Here is a 19,482-nt window from a genome sequence, read left to right as displayed (position 1 = left end):
TGGCTCTCACAGCACCAATTTGCTGGCTGGCAGCTCTTGATGCCTTTGGCAGTGTCCTGCTAGTGTCATTCTCCTGGCTGCAATTTTCTCGCTCACCCTTGGTATTCCCTGTACAGGATCTAAATGTTCTATGATATAATGTTGCGGCCTTCAAGAGGTCGGATGTGCTACTATACTCTTTGATCTTAATTATTGGATACAAAGACACCACTTCCACTGATGCATGTAAATGGAACCTATCACATAAAAACACTGTTGACAATTTGTTTCAATTTCTGTTCTTCCCAAAGCAAATATGTAGAAATATCGTGGTAAGCTGTCACTTTGGTTACTGTTTGTTATTTATTTGTTAATGTCAAGGCCTGTAGGAGAAGAAGGTAAAACATCTGCTAAAGCTCTCAAAACTTATTTTATTTAATGGAGCAATGTTTCGACCTTATAGGTCTTCATCAGGCAAATATTTGCTTGATGAAAGACATAAGGTCGAAACGTTGCACCATTAAATAAAATAAGGGAGGGATTAGGTCAGTATAGGTAAAATAACTCTTCCCTTCCTTTGTAAAATATGTCTTATAAAGTAATGTTGCAGTGGAAGAGTTTGCTGGTACTGTTTATACATGACCGGAGCAAGAACATATTGCAACCATTTAGACCTAGAACACCTACACATTATTTATTATGTTAAATCATGCTGGCATCTAGGGTCTTGCTCTCAAAACAAACATTTGCTGCTCAAACTCATTAGTCTGCCTGCTTTGTGTACCACCAAAACTATGGTAACTTGGTAAATACCAATGTCGTACTGGTAAGCAATGGTGGAAGAAGTGCTCAGATTTTCTACTTAAAAGTAAAAGTAGCAATGCCACAATATTAAATTACTCTGTAAGGGAGTGCTCCCACCGCACTTTTATTTTACCTCTGGGGCGGTAACTGCCAATGCTTTGTCAATGCAAATGGGTGCATGGTCTTGCAGATTTTTTCCAAGAATCCACGCATTTGCATTGACAAAGCATTGGCAGATTCCGCCCCAGAGGTAAAATAAAAGTGCGGTGGGGCCGTGCCCTTCCAAGTAAATCAAGTTTAGGTTACAGAAGCTGTCACTTTGATCATCAACTTCATGTTCAAATGTGTTTACCTGTAGTCTACAGGTAAACACATGATCTACAGCCTGTAGATCATATGTCACACTAAACAAAAATGGTGCTAAATAGTGCTAAAAGTGGTTCTTTGAATCGTGATTATGTTCTACTAGACTCAGGTTCTGGCCGCTCTTGGCACACCTACGTGGCACCGCTGATCCAACCAATATGTCTGAGTCTGTGCTCAGGAATGTGTCAAAAACGGGAAAATGGTACTACCTACTCTTTTGGCCTCCTGAAAGGTGAGTTTTTAAGGCTCTTAAATGAGCCCAGCGAACTGCATTTTTTAAGTTAGACTATTCCAATCCTGGGTGGCAGTGCTGTAGAAGGAGAATTTGCCCATGTTTGTTTTATGGGTGGGTGGTACCAAATTGTTGTTAACGCTCCCTCTGGTATTGTGACTGTGGGTGTCGCTAACCTTTTGGAGGTATTTACTCAGATATGCGGGAATAGGGGGCATATCGGGCAAATTTGCATTTACAATTTTGAAGACCAGTCCCATTTTTTGTTGTTTAACCCTGTCTTCCACCCTGAGCCAGCCTAGGCTGGCAAAATGGGTGGGAGAAAGGTGGGTCATGGCCATGGGCCCCAGTCCGAGGAGTAGCCGAATCAGTTTGTTTTGGGAGGTTTGAAGCTTAGTCTTCAGTGACACTGAGGTGTTGGAGTACCAAGAGGTGCAAGCATAGTCAAAAAGTGGCTGAATCAGGGCCCCTGAGAGGGGCCTGAGGGTTGACAAAAGAGGAAACTCTGCCCATTATTTTGGTTCTCTGGTTTACTCTTTTGACCACCTTTGTCGCCATGCTTTCACCTGTCCCAAATAGGTAATCTCTTCTTTGCTAGAGATAATTGTGTCATCGACTTTGACCTTGAAATCATTTACATCCATCTGTCTGAGGGAATGTTTGGGCCCAAAGAGAATGGATTCAGTTTTCCCAAGGTGTAGTGACAGTTTGTTATCGGTAAGCCAAGTACGGATTTTTGAGAGTTTGGAGCTGAGCGCCTCCTCAACTTGCAGCTTGTCCTCTCCCGAGATCAGGAGTGCCGAGTCATCAGCGAACAGGAACAATTTGCAGTTACAGGCAGCATTCATGTCGTTAATGTATAGAAGGAACAGTAACGGCCCTAGAATGCTGCCCTGAGGAACTCCACAGCTCACCGGGAGGGATGAGGACATGGTTCCGTTGATGTCAACCACTTGTTCTCTTCCCTCCAGGTAAGATCTCATCCAGTTTAGTGATGTGCTGTCAAAACCAATCGCCCTCAGCTTATCAAGTAAAATGTAATGGTTTACAGTGTCGAACGCTTTTTGGAGGTCCAACATGACCATGCCGCAGTATTTGCCCGTGTCTACCTCACGTTTGATGTAGTCGGTCAAATACAGTAGGCATGTGTCAGTGGAATGGGAGGTTCTGAAGCCCGATTGGAATTCAAACAACAGTTTATGCTCGCTGAGGTAGCTGTTGATTTGTTCTTGAATTAATCGCTCTACAACCTTTGAGATGGAACAAAGGATGGAAACAGGCCTATAGTTGCCAGGTTCTAATTTGCTTCCTTTTTTATGCAGAGGGATTACTCTTGCCAACTTGAAATCCTGTGGGACGTGACACTGGCTGATGGATAGGTTTGTGGCTACTATGGGCTACTATGGGGTCTCTGAGGAATCTGGTGGGGATATTGTCAAGGCCGGTGGCCTTGTTTGGCTGGAGGGCGAATAGTTTTTTCTGGGGAAACCAGGGGAAACCAGCAAAATGAGGAATAATATAATAAAAGACTGTCTTGCTAATAAAGCGTCATGTCTCTCATTTTTTACAATGTATTTGATATTACCTTTATATTATTTAATAAATTATGCATTTCATCCTCTATATATTGTCCAGCAACCTTTATGATAAAGGCGGAAAAATATAGTACACCCGTGGGAGCCAGATTGCTCGGATGCCTAAGAGTCTGTGCGGAGATTCGATTCCATGATATTGTGGTCTGAATTCAAGAGCTCTCGACTGAGCTAAAGCTGGGGAACATAGAAATCGCTGCCTTACAAGCAGAAGGCACAGTTTCAACTCCCACCCTTGCCAGGGTCAAAAACTTTATATTTGAAAGATGTAGATGAATGAACGCTTATTTCTTATTTCTGTCACAAAATATGACGTCCGAGTCAGACGTCAATATGACGTTCCACTGTAACCATCAAAAAGACATCCATACAACAACGCCGACACGCCGTTCATACAAGCCCCAAAAAAATGCAACACAACTACCAATATTTACAAGAAACTTCACAGAAACATAAGCCCAAAGTCGCTTATGATAGCAGACATGGCGACACTAGTTTCTGTCTTGGCAGTATTATCATTGTCTTAGACAATATCTATGCATGGTTTAATGAGTTTGTGTATTGTTAAACAGGCCTCTGGGTCTCAAGGAGACTGGAAGTCAAGGCCTGATTATTGCTCAAGAGTTACACAAGAAGTGACTTGGCGAATCTGCAGCCGTTCATGTTACAGCCTATTCTCAGACATGATGAAGGTAGTTACTGGGCGAATAGAGCACGTGATCATGCAGGTTGCCTCACATCTTCCATCCTTAAAAGGTAACTGTGGCAGTGGATAGGTGGACTGGTCAGGCGGTGGGTTAGTCATACGCTCCGTATAGGCAATTAGTTAATAGAGCCAACGTCTCGTATGTCTTCCAATATTAGGAAATAAATGAACTGTGACCTTTCTGGTTGATATAAAAGGACGCCGCAGACTCTCTGCGGCTTATGATCTCTGATACCAATGTCAGTTCATCTTGCTGCACTGCTTAACCATGTTTGCTGTGACTGCAATAAACTCAACATTCTAAATCCTCCCAAGTTGTGTCTGAGGCCTACAATTCTTCAAGGAGCACAGAAAAGCATCAACAGTATCACTTATTTATAGATAGCTCAATAAACGTATACAGTGTACACATCGAAAATCAACACAGCAGAAAACAATAAGTGATAATGTCTTCTTTTATTTTCCTGGGCCAAATATTTCACAAAGGTTGCAGTCGTTCAGAAATAGTGTTTTTGTTCTAAGCTGGTCCACCTGGCTCTCATTAACTCCAATGTATTCCACGGCTGCAGAACTGCGAAATCACATAGATGTCCGTACCTTCTTTTTATATACCTTGAGGATGGAGAGGTCAAGGAGGAAGAGGATGGAGAGGAAACAGGAGTCAGCAGAGAGGAGAATGTAGTCTTATGTAATAATTACATTGTATTTGCTTAATTAATCATGGAGTTGTATTTTCTTAAAGGTCTATTAATATATCATAATGAAACAGTGAGGTGTGGTCCAGCAGTGTGAGCTCCAGGGACTCAGTCGTACCCAGACAGCAGAGCTGACAGGTGGGGAGGAGAAACACACAGACCTGGGGGCTCGTCTCTGGAAGATGGTAAAGGAAGAGACATATATTTTAGGTGATACGATGCCATACTTTTGCACAATCTTTATTACTTTATTAATTTCTTTTGGCCAAATATGTATTACTTCCAGATCTACTAGTTTAAAACGTAGTTTTCATTATTCAGTAAGTTCCATTTATAGAGTTATACTGAAGTCTGTTTCAGTCAGTCATGTGACTTCTGCCACCTCTTCTTCTTTTTCATCCGAAAAACCCTCCAGACAGCATTTATTTTTTCTTCATAAAAGGCGGTTCCACTTCCCTTTTCCTCTAAACAGACCAACAAACGCCACATGTTTTATCATTGGTCAGAATGTTGTGTTGCAACGTAATGATTGGTTGATACACAGAGAGGGTGTGTCTTATGTAGCGTTTGTCTTCATGTTGAATCTATCAGCCGTCACAGAGACACATCTCTACATCCACCTCTGACCTACGACCTACGACCTGCCTCCATCTGACCTACGACCTCCACCTGCCTCTCCATCTGACCTACGACCTCCACCTGCCTCTTCACCTGACCAGCCCTCCTCTCCTCTCCTCTCCTCTCCTCTCCTCTCCTCTCCTCTCCTCTCCATCCAGAACACATGGAGACTGTGTTTGTTCTACTGATGATGACAGTTGGACTGTCTCATGGTGAGAAGCTGCTTTATTCACTATTTAACACATTATTCATATTCACTATAATATCTACTAATCATATTCATATTCACTATTATATCTACTAATCATATTCATATTCACTATTATATCTACTAATCATATTCATATTCACTATTAAATCTACTAATCATATTCATATTCACTATTATATCTACTTATCATATTCATATTCACCATTAAATCTACTAATCATATTCATATTCACTATTATATCTACTTATCATATTCATATTCACTATTAAATCTATTAATCATATTCATATTCACTATTATATCTAGTGTCAACAAGTTGTTTAATTTCATTCACTCTATGAAAAAGAAACACATTTATTCAGATAAATGTGATTTGCTTTCAACAGTCACATTTCCCAGTGATCAATTGTTTTGTATGAAAGCAAATACCAGTGCATGTTTTTTATTCTCCATTGACAATGTTATGAAGTCACATGCATTTTGACTTTGTGTATGAACACGGTTTAGGAAGCATATGGGCAAAATGCGTCCCGAGGGCCAGACCTAAAAAATAAAACAGAATTTGAGGCAAATTAATTTAGCTCTATTCCAAATTTTGGTAGTTAATATTTACAATTTCAGTCCCTACCTGTATTCCACTGATGGAGGTTAATTGTACTGTATATACACAAATGGTAAATATCAAATGTTTATAATTGTGAAACATTCTGCCTTGAGTCCATATCACAAACTAGACCTATGTATTTATGAACCGTGCTACAGCGATCAGCTGTTTCATACGTGCTCTTCAAAGAGATAGCGTCTGGGGACAGAGAGTCTCGTCTCCGGCTTCAGACAGCAGGCATAAATGTAACTTTGAAAAGTTAATCTGTGTAACTTAAGTAGGCCTACATATTATTCACTCTGTCTACCAGTGAATCATGTTTAGGCTATCCATGTTTCACTCAAGAGTGTAAATGTAACCATTTCCTAAACCCTGTTCATGTGCCTAATTTAAGCTCACCAATACAGCGATCACGCTGTTTTAAGTTTTTGTCATAAAGATTTGACATATCGGATCTCATGGTTACCATTCCCATTCACGTTCCCAGTTATAGCCTATATTATTATTTCTCTGCCTGTAAACCACATAAAGCGTAGCACTAGACAACATGTGAGGTGTGAGTGGCAGGGGCGCCGATGACGCGGGGGCTTCGGGGCTAGCGCCCCCACGGTCAATTGGTCATGAATGAATGAATCTCAGATGTCAGGCTCAAACTTACAGTACCACTACCATTACCATTACTATAGCGGGGCGCAGATAGGTGTTAACGCGCCGTTGACACCTAGAACAATACCCCAGACAGAGAAACGGCTCGCGGTGGGGGGGCGGGGCTATTGCAGCTCGAGTGGCAATGTGAAAAAATCGAACACAACTTTAGACCAGGGGGACTCGGGCGTCATGTGAACCATGGCCATGGCTGTGCTAAACATGTTCTGCAGGTTTTGGCTCTGCTGTCTGCCCTTATTGAAATGAAGGGTCTATGCTGTGTCCTTCGACTCCCTCGTCCTGTGTGCACTAAAAGGTAACTCCAGACCAAACAGACTCGTCCAGACTATTGCAGACTACTCCAGACTGCAACAGACTGCAACAGACTGGTATTCGGTTGGCAAAAGTTGGCATTTAAGTCTGTCAGCCGACTGGCCATTCATGTGCTAATTTGACTTTTAGCCTGCCAGCGTTGCCAGGTCTGCTTATTATAAGCGACTTTGGGCTTGTTTCCCTGCAAAGCCACTTGGATATAGGGATGTTCCCAGCGTTTTTTCTTCACTGACGTGCAGTGGTGTAAAGTAACTAGTACATTTACTTAAGTACAATTTTGAGGTACTTTTACTTTACTGGAGTATTTCCAATTGTCTATACTTGTACTCCACAACAATTATTTTAAATGTTTAGTTACTAGTTACTTTGCAGATATAAATCATTATGAAACATACATTAACCACTTTAGCCCTATTTTATACCTATAAGCTATTTGAAAATAGCAGATCTACAAGCTCACAATGTGTTGCGATGCACGCGTTCTGAGCTTGTAGATCTGCTATTTTCAAACATTTTTGTACTTTTACTTTTGGTACTTTAAGTACATTTTTATACCAATACTTTAGTACTTTTACTCAAGTAAATGTTGAATTCCTGACTTTTACTTGTAACAGACTCAGAGTACATCTATTGCATTCAAGCCTGGAATTTCGTCATTTTAGGGGCAAGGCCACTTGGCCTTTGGTGTTGTAATTTTTTGGAGGGCACAAAGGCCAAATGCCAGGGCAGGAAGGCCATCCAAAGAAATAATAAATATTTTTAAGTCCAAAAAAGATTTTTAAGTCCACGGAAATAATGCATTTAACTTGAAGGTTAAGGATGATTGTATTTTTATATATTATAAGAATAGTATAACTATCTGTGAAATATAACCCATTTATTTCACAAAATAATGTGTTGGCAAATGACCAATATTTAGTTATATAGGTCTCAATATGTCACATTCAGCCCTGGACTTCACTGACTGAAGTAGGGGTCACATTAATCACATTATATTCACAGAATGTTTACCCACAAGTTATTTTCATTCAAATGAAATGTGAATGAACTTGCACTAATAATGACTTTAGTTGATTTTTCACTCTTTAAAATATAGTATTTCTTAATTATTAATAATTACAGCTTGTAGATTGGCTATTTTCACGATTTTAAATTGTTTTTAAATAATAATAAAAAAGGAACATACAAGATTTCCACCCGACAGCCATAATATATAGCCAATATATGGTTCTGTATCAGTATATGAGTCCGTTTTTGCAGATTTCATTCTAATTGGCTACTATGCCTGAATATGAATTTCATGAGCCTGGGTAGGTCACCCTGGCTTGGCGGAGATATGCCCTGTAGCGCATGCACACTCCGCACAGCATGCACAGTCCGCACAGCAGCAGCAGGTGAAAGCAATTCACTTAAACGAGGGTCGTGTTGCACACCAAAAAACGGACTGAAACTGTCACATTGTTGACAAATGAACAGGGGACTGGTGTCTAAAAAAAAAACGTATTGACAGGAAAATCGCGCATTGATACTTTTACTCAAGTAAAACATTTGAGTACTTTTTCCACCACTGCTGACATGTACACAACATTTTTGAAAACTAATTTACCAGTGGTGTAAAGTAACTAAGTACATTTACTTAAGTACTGTACTTAAGTACAATGTTGAGGTATTTGTGCTTTACTTGAGTATTTCCAATTGCCAATACTTTTACTTCTACTCCACTACATCTCAGAGGCAAATATTGTACTTTTACTCCACTACAATTATTTTAAAACTTTAGTTACTAGTTACTTTGCAGATATAAATTATGATATTATGAAACATACATTAACCACTTTAGCTCTATTTTATGCCTAGCCTATTTGAAAATAGCAGATCTACAAGCTCACAACGCTGTGAGCTTGTAGATCTGCAATTTTCAAACATTAGTACTTTTACTTTTAGTACATTTTGATACTAATACTTTTGTTCTTTTACTCAAGTAAATTTTGCATTGAGGACTTTTACTTGTAACAGAGTACTTCTACATTGCGGTATTGATACTTTTACTTAAGTAACACATTTGAGTACTTTTTCCACCGCCGTAATTTACACACCTGCTCCCAATAAATTACATCACCACAGCGCAAAAGTAGGTCAAATCAATCAATCTCTCTCTCTCTGGGAGCAACAACAAGAAACAGTGAATGTAAGTTTTCATAGACATGGTCGCTTGTTTCTCTCACATAATCTGGCAACACCGACAGCCCTCTGTTGCCACTTCTCTACCAGTCGGCTAAAAAGCTGAACATGTTCGGTCGGCTCTGGGTCGGCCGAAAAGGTCCCGACGGACCCCCGACGGACCCCTAACCGACTGGCCGACGCTTCCCGAAGCCAATTCGGCCCAAAATCGGGCCGACTAGGATTGGTCTGGAGAGGGCTTCAGTCACTCACTGCATGCACTGAATACCAGTGGTGGAAAAAGTACTAAAATGTTTTACTTAAACAAAAGTATCAATTCTGCGGTGTAAAAATACTCTATTACAAGTAAAAGTAAGGTATTCAAAATGTACTTGAGTAAAAGTAGAAAAGTATTGGTATCAAAATGTATTTAAAGTACCAAAAGTAAAAGTACTCATTATGCAGAAGGTCCCATTTCACAAGTTTTCAAACGTGTAAAATGTATACAAATTCTTTGAAAATAGCAGATCTACAAGCTCACAACGCTTCGCAAATCTGCTATTTTCAAATTGCCAAAGTATATATACTGTATAAGTGGTTTTGTAATAATAATCAAAATCTACAAAGTAACTATAGTAAATAAAGTTATCAAATAATTGTAGTGGAGTAAAAGTACAATATTTGTCTATATGTAGTGGAGTAGAAGTAACTATAGGCTACTACTAAAATAAGTACTTTTATTTAAGTAAAACATTTGAGGATGGGACACACTGAAAGATGGGTAGAGTTGTTGTTAATGTTGTTTTATGGTCATTTAATGAATTAATTAAGCAAAAAAAAATCGCGCGCGCTTCGCGCGCGCACATACCGCGACGCAGTGGGTGGAGGGGGTGGAGGGGGGGAAGGGGGGGGGCGAGTGGTGGTCAAGTTCAGCCCCCATGGCCACGCACAAAAGCCGGCGTCCCTGGTGAGTGGGATTGAAACGATATTTAAAATGGTAACCCCACTGTGCGGGGGAGGAGGAGTCAGAGCCTGTGAAGCCCCGAGGCGAGACAGTGGTCAATGGAATTGAGGAAAAAAATGTCATTTTGATCTGAAGTTGGTCTGTGTGGTAGTTGGTCTTAAGGTGAGGAGATGGGGAGCCAGTGCAGTGAGAGGAGGAGAGGAGATGGGGAGCCAGTGAGAGGAGGAGAGGAGATGGGGAGCCAGTGAGAGGAGGAGAGGAGATGGGGAGCCAGTGAGAGGAGGAGAGGAGATGGGGAGACAGTGCAGTGAGATGAGGATGTGCTCCTATTAACACACTCTCATCAGGATTATCAGCATCCTAGCAATGCTGTTCTGGATCTATTGGAGCTTTTGAAGGATCTTGCTTGGGATCCCGATGAGAAGTGTGTTAACAGAAGTCCAGAAGATGTCAGATAAAGTTAGTGCTGACATCTTAACCCCAGCTTCTGTTTTTTCACTCCTCTTCTTCCTCTGTTTGTGCGTCTTTACCACAATAACTCCTCCTCTTCCTCTGTTAGTGCTGTCCTGTCTTTAGCACAGTCACACACAGTTACTTAGACATAAACAGTATTCATACAGACGTTATTAATCATCATATAATAATGTCTCATCCCATCTATACACATACAGATATATTATGGTTAGAACTGCATTAAACACATGATACATACTGTAAGCCAGTGGTTCATAAACTGTTTCAAGTCAAGGACCCACACATTGATTTGTCTGAAAATATCACAATTATTCAACATTTTTCAATACTTTAAAGATTATTATTTTTTAAATCACATGATTATATACAGTACAAAGTGTTTTTTTTTATTATTTTTTTACGATTTGTACTTTATTTTTCATCTTTTTTGACAAACATACAGGATTTTTTTTTTCAACTTTGATGCAAGGATATTTAGACAAGACATACAATAAACAACACAATAACAATCATATTCAAATATCGACATTGCTGGTAATTAAACGAGACAAGACATACCATACAAAATACAAATAAACACACCTTGAAAACATAAAGACATAAAAACATTAAAGAAAAGAGAAATAAAAAATACAGTGCACTAAAGCATACCACCTGCAGTCTACCCCAGTCCTACCCCCGACAAATCTAACCCAAGTTACTTTCTGGTTATTGAAGCTCACTGAGCCGGAAACGTCATCCTAGACCCATAGAATGTAGATGATAATGTCCCCATTTTAAATCATATTTATCCATCCTGTTGAGCAATCTATAAGACAATCTTTCATATGTGGCCAGTTGACCCAAGGAAGTAAACCACAGAGAAGGAACCGGTGCAGATGGGTCCTTCCAGGCCCTGACCACCAGTCTCCTGCCTAGCATAAGGGCCGTTTGAATCCACTCAGCCAAGGCGGGAGAAACAGTTCTTAAAGTGGACGGGTCGCCCAGGATAAAGAGCCTGGGTGAGAAGGGGATAACTAACCCTGTCATCCTCTCTAGCTTCACATGTATAGCAGCCCAATAGACCTGGATTTTTGGACAACTCCACAGAATATGCATTAAGGTACCATCTCTATCCTGACACCTCCAACACTCCGGGCTCTCGGTAAGGCCCACTCTAAATAGTCTTGACGGGGTCCAATAAATCCTATTTATAATTTTAAATTGAATCAATCTCGTACGCAGCTCTCTAGACATTTTCTTGCCGTTCCTAAGGATTTTTGCCCATTCCTCGTCTGAAATTGAAACACCAAGGTCCCTTTCCCAAGGTGTTTTAGACACCATCATGTTAGAGTCAGAGACCTCCAGGAGCATGGCATAGTATATGGAAGCCTCATGCCCCTGTCCGAAGATTCTAAGGATCATCTCCACCTTTTCAATCTTGGGGGGGCCTACAGTGAGAGATCCAAAGGTCTTAACCAGTAGATGCCGTAGTTGCAAATATTGCCAAAAGTGGCCATTGGGCAGGTCAAATTCTGTCTTGAGGTCTTCGAAGGATTTTAGAGTGTTTTCCTGGTATAAATCTCCTAATATTGTAATTCCCCGTTGAGACCATGCTTCCCAATGAAAAGGCTCTTTCCCTATACAGAGTTTAGGATTATGCCATTAAACATGCGGGATATCGTCTTCCAAACCCAATGAATATGAGACACAATTGGATGGGAACGACTAATTGAGTCTAGTTTGGTTGAAAGACAGTCGATAGGTCTGACAGGTGAACATAGTGCGCTCTCCAAACTAAACCATGGCGGGGCCCTTTCCGGCGGGAGAGACCACTGTACCATATGTCTCATGGTAAATGCATAGTGGTAAAGTAGGAGATTAGGTACACCCAAGCCACCTTTATCCACTGGCCAGTACAAAGTGTTTTAAATCACATGATTATATATAGTACAAAGTGTTTTAAATCACATGATTATATACAGTACAGAGTGTTTTAAAGCACATGATTATATACAGTACAAATTGATGAATTCTGATCAATAATATCTTCTGTTGATACAGTCAGTGTGTGGCTGATGGATGATGTAAAGCAGTCACATGGTCTGAATCCATGCACACTGATTCTGAACTGAGTGACATACAGATGTATATATATCAGTGGTTCTCAAACTTTTTCATGTCAAGGACCCCACAATGATATGTATTTGGCTGCATGGACCCCCAAAGATTAAAAATGTTCGCTTGAAAAAATATATACACTATATTAAAACAATTTCTCAAATGTTCACAATCTTTCAAAAATGTGCAGATCTACAAGCTCATATATCTGATATATCTGAAAAGCCAAAGTATAGAATTTGTTTAAAGAGGTTAACATGATTGTGATGCTGTATTATTAACTCATTTAGCTGGCGACCCCCTGGGGGTCCCTGGACCCCACGTTGAGAACCAATGACATACAGCATGAATCAGTCATGTCCACACACACACACGCACGCACGCACGCACGCACGCACGCACGCACGCACGCACGCACGCACGCACGCACGCACGCACGCACGCACGCACGCACGCACACACACACACACACACACACACACACACACACACACACACACACACACACACACACAGTCATATGTGTTTACAAACATCTTGGGAAGTAATAGCTGTTAGACGATCAGTTATGACTATAAGAAATGATAGATGTTCCTAATGTTTTTATGTGTTATATTTCATTCTATCGAGGTATAGAGACCCACTGTGATGTTATTTATTTATCTTATATTTCATACTATACAGGTATAGAGACCGACTGTGATGCCAGACAGAATCTAACTCAATGTTATGCAGCTGTGGGAGGAACCGTTGATCTACGACTGGTGGAGAAGACTGAGACAGGACTTGCATACCAATGGGAAAAAAACAACAGATTCACAATACTCCAGATCAGAAAAAAAATCCCTGTTATTCCTCTTTGGGCTGTAGATAAATACAAACACAGATCATCCTTTAATGTCAGTAGTGGGACATTTAAGATGAGTGACATCGCAAGGAGTGATGAAGCTCAATATGTCCTTAAAATCCGTGACAATGTGGGAAGGGTCATTGAAACTAAACATCTACATCTGTCTGTTGAAGGTAAAGTGTTACTAATAAGAACTGATATAAAATAATCAATAATCATTGACAACAACAACATATTCCAGTATCTCTTAGAGAGAACATCGCTTTTCTGTTGTTAAGTTTAGTTTACAGTAGTTTAGTGAAGTTCAGTAAAACATTGTTATACTGTAGACCTTTACTGATTGCACAGCTGATTATGTTCAGTTCTGAGAGAACATCTACAACTACTGCACTTTCATATTAATGTTACTTTAATTAATCATTCATTGCTATGAATCTACATTTTAACACTAAATATACCATAATATAAGTTGTTTCCCTAATTACATTACAATTACAATATTTTACCAGTGAGAGTAGAGACTAGAAGAACTGTAAATAAAATGCATCAATGCAGCACTATGTCATTACAAATAGTGACTTATACCACATAACCAAAAACGTTAGTCATGGACATGATTATCTGCTATAAATGCAAACGATGGTACATTGTAAGTCTGACATTGTCACATCTATCAATCTAATGTGTTGTCTTCCACTGTGTTTTAACTGTGTGTCCTCCAGCTCCAGTGTCTCCTCCTAAGCTGTCCTATGAGTGTCTGTCCCAAGGACAGATGAGGGTGTCCTGCTCCTGTGAAGGGGACAGTGTCCAGTACAGCTGGACTCTGGATGGACAAACCCTGACAGACAAGCAGCTCCTCTCTGGACATCATGACACACAGAACATCACACTGTCTCTGGGTACATCTGGGTTCCTGGCCTGCTACGTCAACAACATTGTTAGCAGAGGTGCTGTTAGTGAGAACATCTCACCATGTCCAGGTGAGACTGAACATGATTATAACTGATGCTGATGAACATGACAGTAATGAATAATAATAATAATTGTAGTAATAATAATAATAATTAATTGAGTCCTCTTGTTGGTATTCATCACAGTACATACTGTAGGTGACATTTGCCCTCTGCATTAACCCATCCTAACTATTAATACAGCACTTATAAGGAGCAGTTAAGGGTTAAGTGCCTTGCTCAGTGACACTTCTACACACAGACTTACCAGACCGGTGGAGAACCAGTGACCTTCTGGTTACCATGACAACACTGACTCATTAAATCCAGTTGTTTGCTTATACATTTGGGTCAGTGGATCATGAGGTCCAGTGGTTCGATCCCTGGCTCTCCCTACAGGTTAGTGTCCTTGAGCAAGACACTGAACCCCTAACTGCTGCTGATGAGCAGCTTGCATGGTTTCCTCTCTCATCAGTGTGTGAATGTGTGTGTGAATGTAAGGCACATTGTAAACCCCTTTGGATAAAAGTGCTACAGTCTATAAATGCACCATTTTACATTTACCGTACCTTTACCCACCATGTTTGTCTGTTAGGCTTCAAATTCATCAACTGCACCTTATCCGATGGGACACAGATATCAGGATGGGTGTTTGATACTGACACCTCATGTTCCACACCGACTACAACACCGACGACAACAACACCGACGACAACAACAACAACAACAACAACCGGTGAGCGTTCCAGCCTGGGTAAGGACCTTTCATCCTCCTGTCACATCCTCCTAACCTCCTCCACTCATATCATATAACACTCAAACCAGGAAACAACAGCAGTGACAACACAGAAATGTGTGGTGGTGGGGAGGAAATAAATGGCAAATTTGGCATAATGACAAAAAGGAAATGAGTAAAAATAATTGGCTATTATAAAATTAGATAAACATTATGATAATGATAATTGTGTAAAATGTATTTGTTGTGTTGTGTTGTGTTGTGTTGTGTTGTGTTGTGTTGTGTTGTGTTGTGTTGTGTTGTGTTGTGTTGTGTTGTGTTGTGTTGTGTTGTGTTGTGTGTAGATCACGGTGTGTGTCTCTACTTCCAAGTGGCTGAAATGTGCGTCCTGCTCATGGTGAGTGTTGGATTCTACATTTACTACAAGATGAAGACCCGCCCTCCTCCACAACAACAAGACCCGCTTTACTGCAACATGGTTGTCATGGAAACTCAGTAACTCCTTTGTTTTAAAGGTAGAAAAGTGTTTTTTTTGTTGTTGAAAGGTTAAAGGAGTAGTTCCCCCAAAACATTACTTATTTTCTATCAATTTCACACCCCATGAAGCCTTGAATTCATGGGGTGGTCATCACATTCATCACATTATTGGCTTAAGAATGAGACGTAAACAAAACAACTCTTCATGAATTCAAAGCTTCATGATGTGTATAATTGATAGAAAGTAAGTCATTTTTTGGGTGAACTACTCCTTTAAAGCACAATATTTTGATAGTAATCATAGCTATAGAGTGTTTGTTCAGTAACAGCCCCCCCCCCCCATTTCTCCAGCTCTTTAATAAACATAAAATACATGTTCTGGTGGGTCGCACATTTTCAACAGAATCAAGTACCTCTTTATCAGCTTCATTTTGATAAGTGTTCCAGTTCCAATTTAGTCAGCTCATTTATTTGTGTCATCACTTCCTATTTGACTTGTTTATCCTGCATGAGTCCTCTCTCCTGATTGGATCATATTGGTATCCTGACCTGAAAATGCCCTGACCCCTGTTACTGTTACTTTAACTTTCCAGCCCCTCTTTCTCTTTCCACTTTGGACTGTTAATCAAATAGAATCAGATTGTATAATTTTTTTTTACCGTATAGTCGACCAAAGTGCTGCACAAGTTAACAAGGACGTATGACATAAGATGTCATGTGTAGACGGGTGACGCAGGTCAGTCCCTGTACGTCTGTGGGAGTTTTTTTTGTTGCGAGGTCAGGCATTATAATGTATATGATATATTATAATATAATAAATATTGTATTAATTATGTAATCTATTATTATTATTATATATTTTTAAATATAATATATTATTATAATGTTATATGTTGTATTATTGTATATATGATATAACATCAATTATATCATATTTATATAATATAAATATAAATAATGTTATGAGATATAAATATAAAAATATTTATATATATATATTTATTTATATACATTTATAGATGTTTTTTTTTTTTTTATATATAAATATACAAATGAGTCGGCTCCCTTAAAAGAGCCATACATCCCATCTCTATTGCGCTGGTGATGTACGTGGAATGTGAATACTGATTAAGTGTGACATATCTATTGGTAAATAGATGTGAGAACTACTTCGAAACTTCCATATGCTGTGATTAGCATCACTTCAATAGCACAGGAAGGCATCACCTTGAAGCACCATTATTACCTGAAAAGCCGTTTGAACAGCTATTATAGTTGACTATGAATAGGCGATATATTTTGGCAGTGGTGGAAAAAGTACTCAAAGTGGTTACTTAAAGGAGAATTTTGGACTAAAGTTTTCTTACCTTTTCTATGACGTTATGATATCTTAGGATGAATGGTACAGTAGAAAAATGCCCTCCAAAAAAAAAAAAAAAAACAGAAGTCTCGCTAGACGAGATTGAAATCTCGAGATTTCAATCTTGTCTAGCGAGACTTCTGTTTTTTTTTTTTTTTTGCATAGTGTTCTGTCACTATGAACGTCAGATCTCACAAAAAGAAAAAGAAAAAAAGGCTATTAAAATATGTGATCTAACCTAAGGCCTATCCGCGCACCTTTTAAGCTGTGGCGGCTCAGGGGTGGAGTTATGAAAATGTTCTACTGTACCATTCATCCTAAGATATCATAACGTCATAGAAAAGGTAAGAAAACTTTAGTCCAAAATTCTCCTTTAAGTTAAGTACCAATATTGCAATATAGAAATACTCTGTTACAAGTTTAAATCCATACAACTTCACATTGGCCTATTATAGCGCCACCAGGAGGCCACAATAACCTACCTGACCTGGTGGAGACCTGTGCTCCGAGGAGCACTTTTTCTAGTTATAAAAATTATTACTAGTGGTGGTGGTGGTAGTAGAAAATAGCAGATCTACAAGCTATCAACAATAACTCATGCCAAATATCAACAACGTTTTAGAAACAGGGGCAAAGCCCAACCACCAGTATTTACAAGTACCTTCACAGAAAAACAAGGGCAATGTCGCTTATAATTAGAGGACATGGCAACACTGAGCGTGGGAGAGCTCTATATCAAAGAAATCTGTCATTTACTCCTAAATGTATTCAAATATGCTGTATTGGGCCCTAAATGTACTGTAATTGAGGGGGGGGAGTATTATATGTATTTAGCCCCTCATTTGTAATGGAAATGTATGCTGTTAGGGACTGTTCGTTATTTAGTTACGGGGGGGGGGGGGGGGGGGGGGGGCAGATGTAATGTATTTCTTTTTATTTCCTTGCCCCCCCCCCCGACCTCCAAATACTTTTCTGTCCCTGCTTGATCTCTCTCTCAGCTAAGGGGTCCTTGACCTGAAAAACGTTGAAGACCCTGGACCTTTACTGTTCCTCATATATGTGAATGATATGTCTTCAGCCTGCGACTGCAAACTGTTCCTGTTCGCAGATGACTCGGCCCTGCTAGTCTCGGACAGGGACAGGCTGCAGGTTGAGAAAACTCTCAGCTCTGAACTCAACAAGATCTGCATCTGGCTCTCCGACAACAAACTTTCATTACACCTGGGTAAAACTGAATCCATCCTCTTTGGGTCCAGTCCTAACCTTAGCAAGGCTGAGAGTTTCACGATCAAAGTGGGTGATGATGTTATCACAAGAAAGGAGGAAATTACCTACCTGGGTTCCATCTTGGAGGCAAACCTCTCCGGTAACAAAAACGCCGAAAGAGCGATCAAAAAGGTCAAACAAAAAACACGCTATTTGTGGAGGATTGATCGTCTAGTCAGTAAGAATACTCTTCTTGCAGGGGCCCTCATACAAGGTTATTAATGATTATGCATGCACTTCATGGTATCACAACACCTCCAAGGCCTTAAAAACAAGGCTCCAAACATCCCAAAACAAACTTGTAAGGCTACTATGCTATGGGCCTGGTCTTCAAGATACACCACAACATTGGGATCCCCCTGTATTTGTCAAAATACTTCCAAAATGTTAATGAAGTCCATGATCATAACACCAGAGGCAGCTCCACAAATCATGTTCAACCCAGATTTGGCTCAACTAAGGGAATGAACTCATTCTCATGCTATTCATCAAAAATGTGGAATGCCCTACCAAAAGGAGTAAAGGAGTGTAAACCCTACTCACTTTCAAAACTGCCCTAAAGATACACCTTCAAGGAGGCTGCAATTCGAAAATGGCCCCTGTCTAAGTCTTAACCTACCCCCCTACCCCCCCCCCCCTTTTTTCATTTTCTTCTTTTGTATATATTTTTTTCACTCTTCATACCAGTAACCTGTAAGCTGATTGTATGACATTCTGTATAGTAGTGTGTATATCTGTCTGTCTCTGTCATCATGATTTGTGTGCATGGGGTTCTCATCTTAAACAAGCTCAGTGCTTAATGAGTCTTCCAGTTTAGTAGACCTTGTATTGTGAATTTGTACTTCCATGTAGCCTACTGTTATTCTCATGTCTTACTAAATAAAAGTACATCAATCAATCAACCTGGACTGTATTATTATATTATATATACATTTAATCCAGTATGCTATTTTATTTATTTATTATGTTTTAAAAACATAGCAGACCTACAAGCTCACAATGCGTCGCATCCACGACGCGTTGTCAGCTTGTAGGTCTGCTATTTTAGGAATAGTAAGCTCATTTCCTCGGTCCCGAAACGGGACCGAGGAAAACTGGACCTGTTCCGAAACGAACCGAGGATAATCCAAATGTACAACACCCGGTCTAACCGGGTCTCAGACCCATAGGCCTACTGGACCCGGAGCTCATTTATGGCTAAAATCACCATGGTATTCATATTAGCCATGTGTGTCAGACTCAGTCAGCACACTGCTCCCCCCCACCGCATCAGATTAATCACAGACTGCGTCGTGTGCATTCTGCTGTGTTGCAGACAGAGAACATTTCGCCGACTTTATATCGTCTGACCCCGCTGAT

The 19,482-nt window shown here is 39.9% G+C and overlaps 1 protein-coding gene across 1 annotated transcript; it reads left to right on the top strand.

Moving 5' to 3' along the window:
• Window positions 1–13,388: 13,388 nt before the first annotated feature.
• Window positions 13,389–15,671, top strand: LOC308088682 (uncharacterized protein). Its single transcript, XM_080433233.1, has 3 exons — window positions 13,389–13,507; window positions 14,057–14,314; window positions 15,365–15,671. The coding sequence occupies exons 1-3, from the start codon at window positions 13,405–13,407 to the stop codon at window positions 15,517–15,519; spliced, it is 516 nt and encodes a 171-aa protein (XP_080289359.1). The 5' UTR covers window positions 13,389–13,404; the 3' UTR covers window positions 15,520–15,671.
• The last annotated feature ends 3,811 nt before the right edge of the window (window positions 15,672–19,482 follow it).

Source organism: Gymnoscopelus braueri (assembly GCF_963280865.1).
Source record: "Gymnoscopelus braueri genome assembly, chromosome: 7".
NCBI lineage: Eukaryota > Metazoa > Chordata > Actinopteri > Myctophiformes > Myctophidae > Gymnoscopelus > Gymnoscopelus braueri.
This window is presented reverse-complemented; position numbering and strand designations above follow the sequence as displayed.

Bases quoted from the DNA above. Each gene is read 5' to 3' on its own strand.
- LOC308088682 (XM_080433233.1), top strand. From the start codon at position 13,405: ATGAGTGACATCGCAAGGAGTGATGAAGCTCAATATGTCCTTAAAATC. The intron at 13,508-14,056 runs GTAAAGTGTTAC...TGTGTCCTCCAG, and splicing joins TCTACATCTGTCTGTTGAAG to CTCCAGTGTCTCCTCCTAAG. The intron at 14,315-15,364 runs GTGAGACTGAAC...TGTTGTGTGTAG, and splicing joins GAACATCTCACCATGTCCAG to ATCACGGTGTGTGTCTCTAC.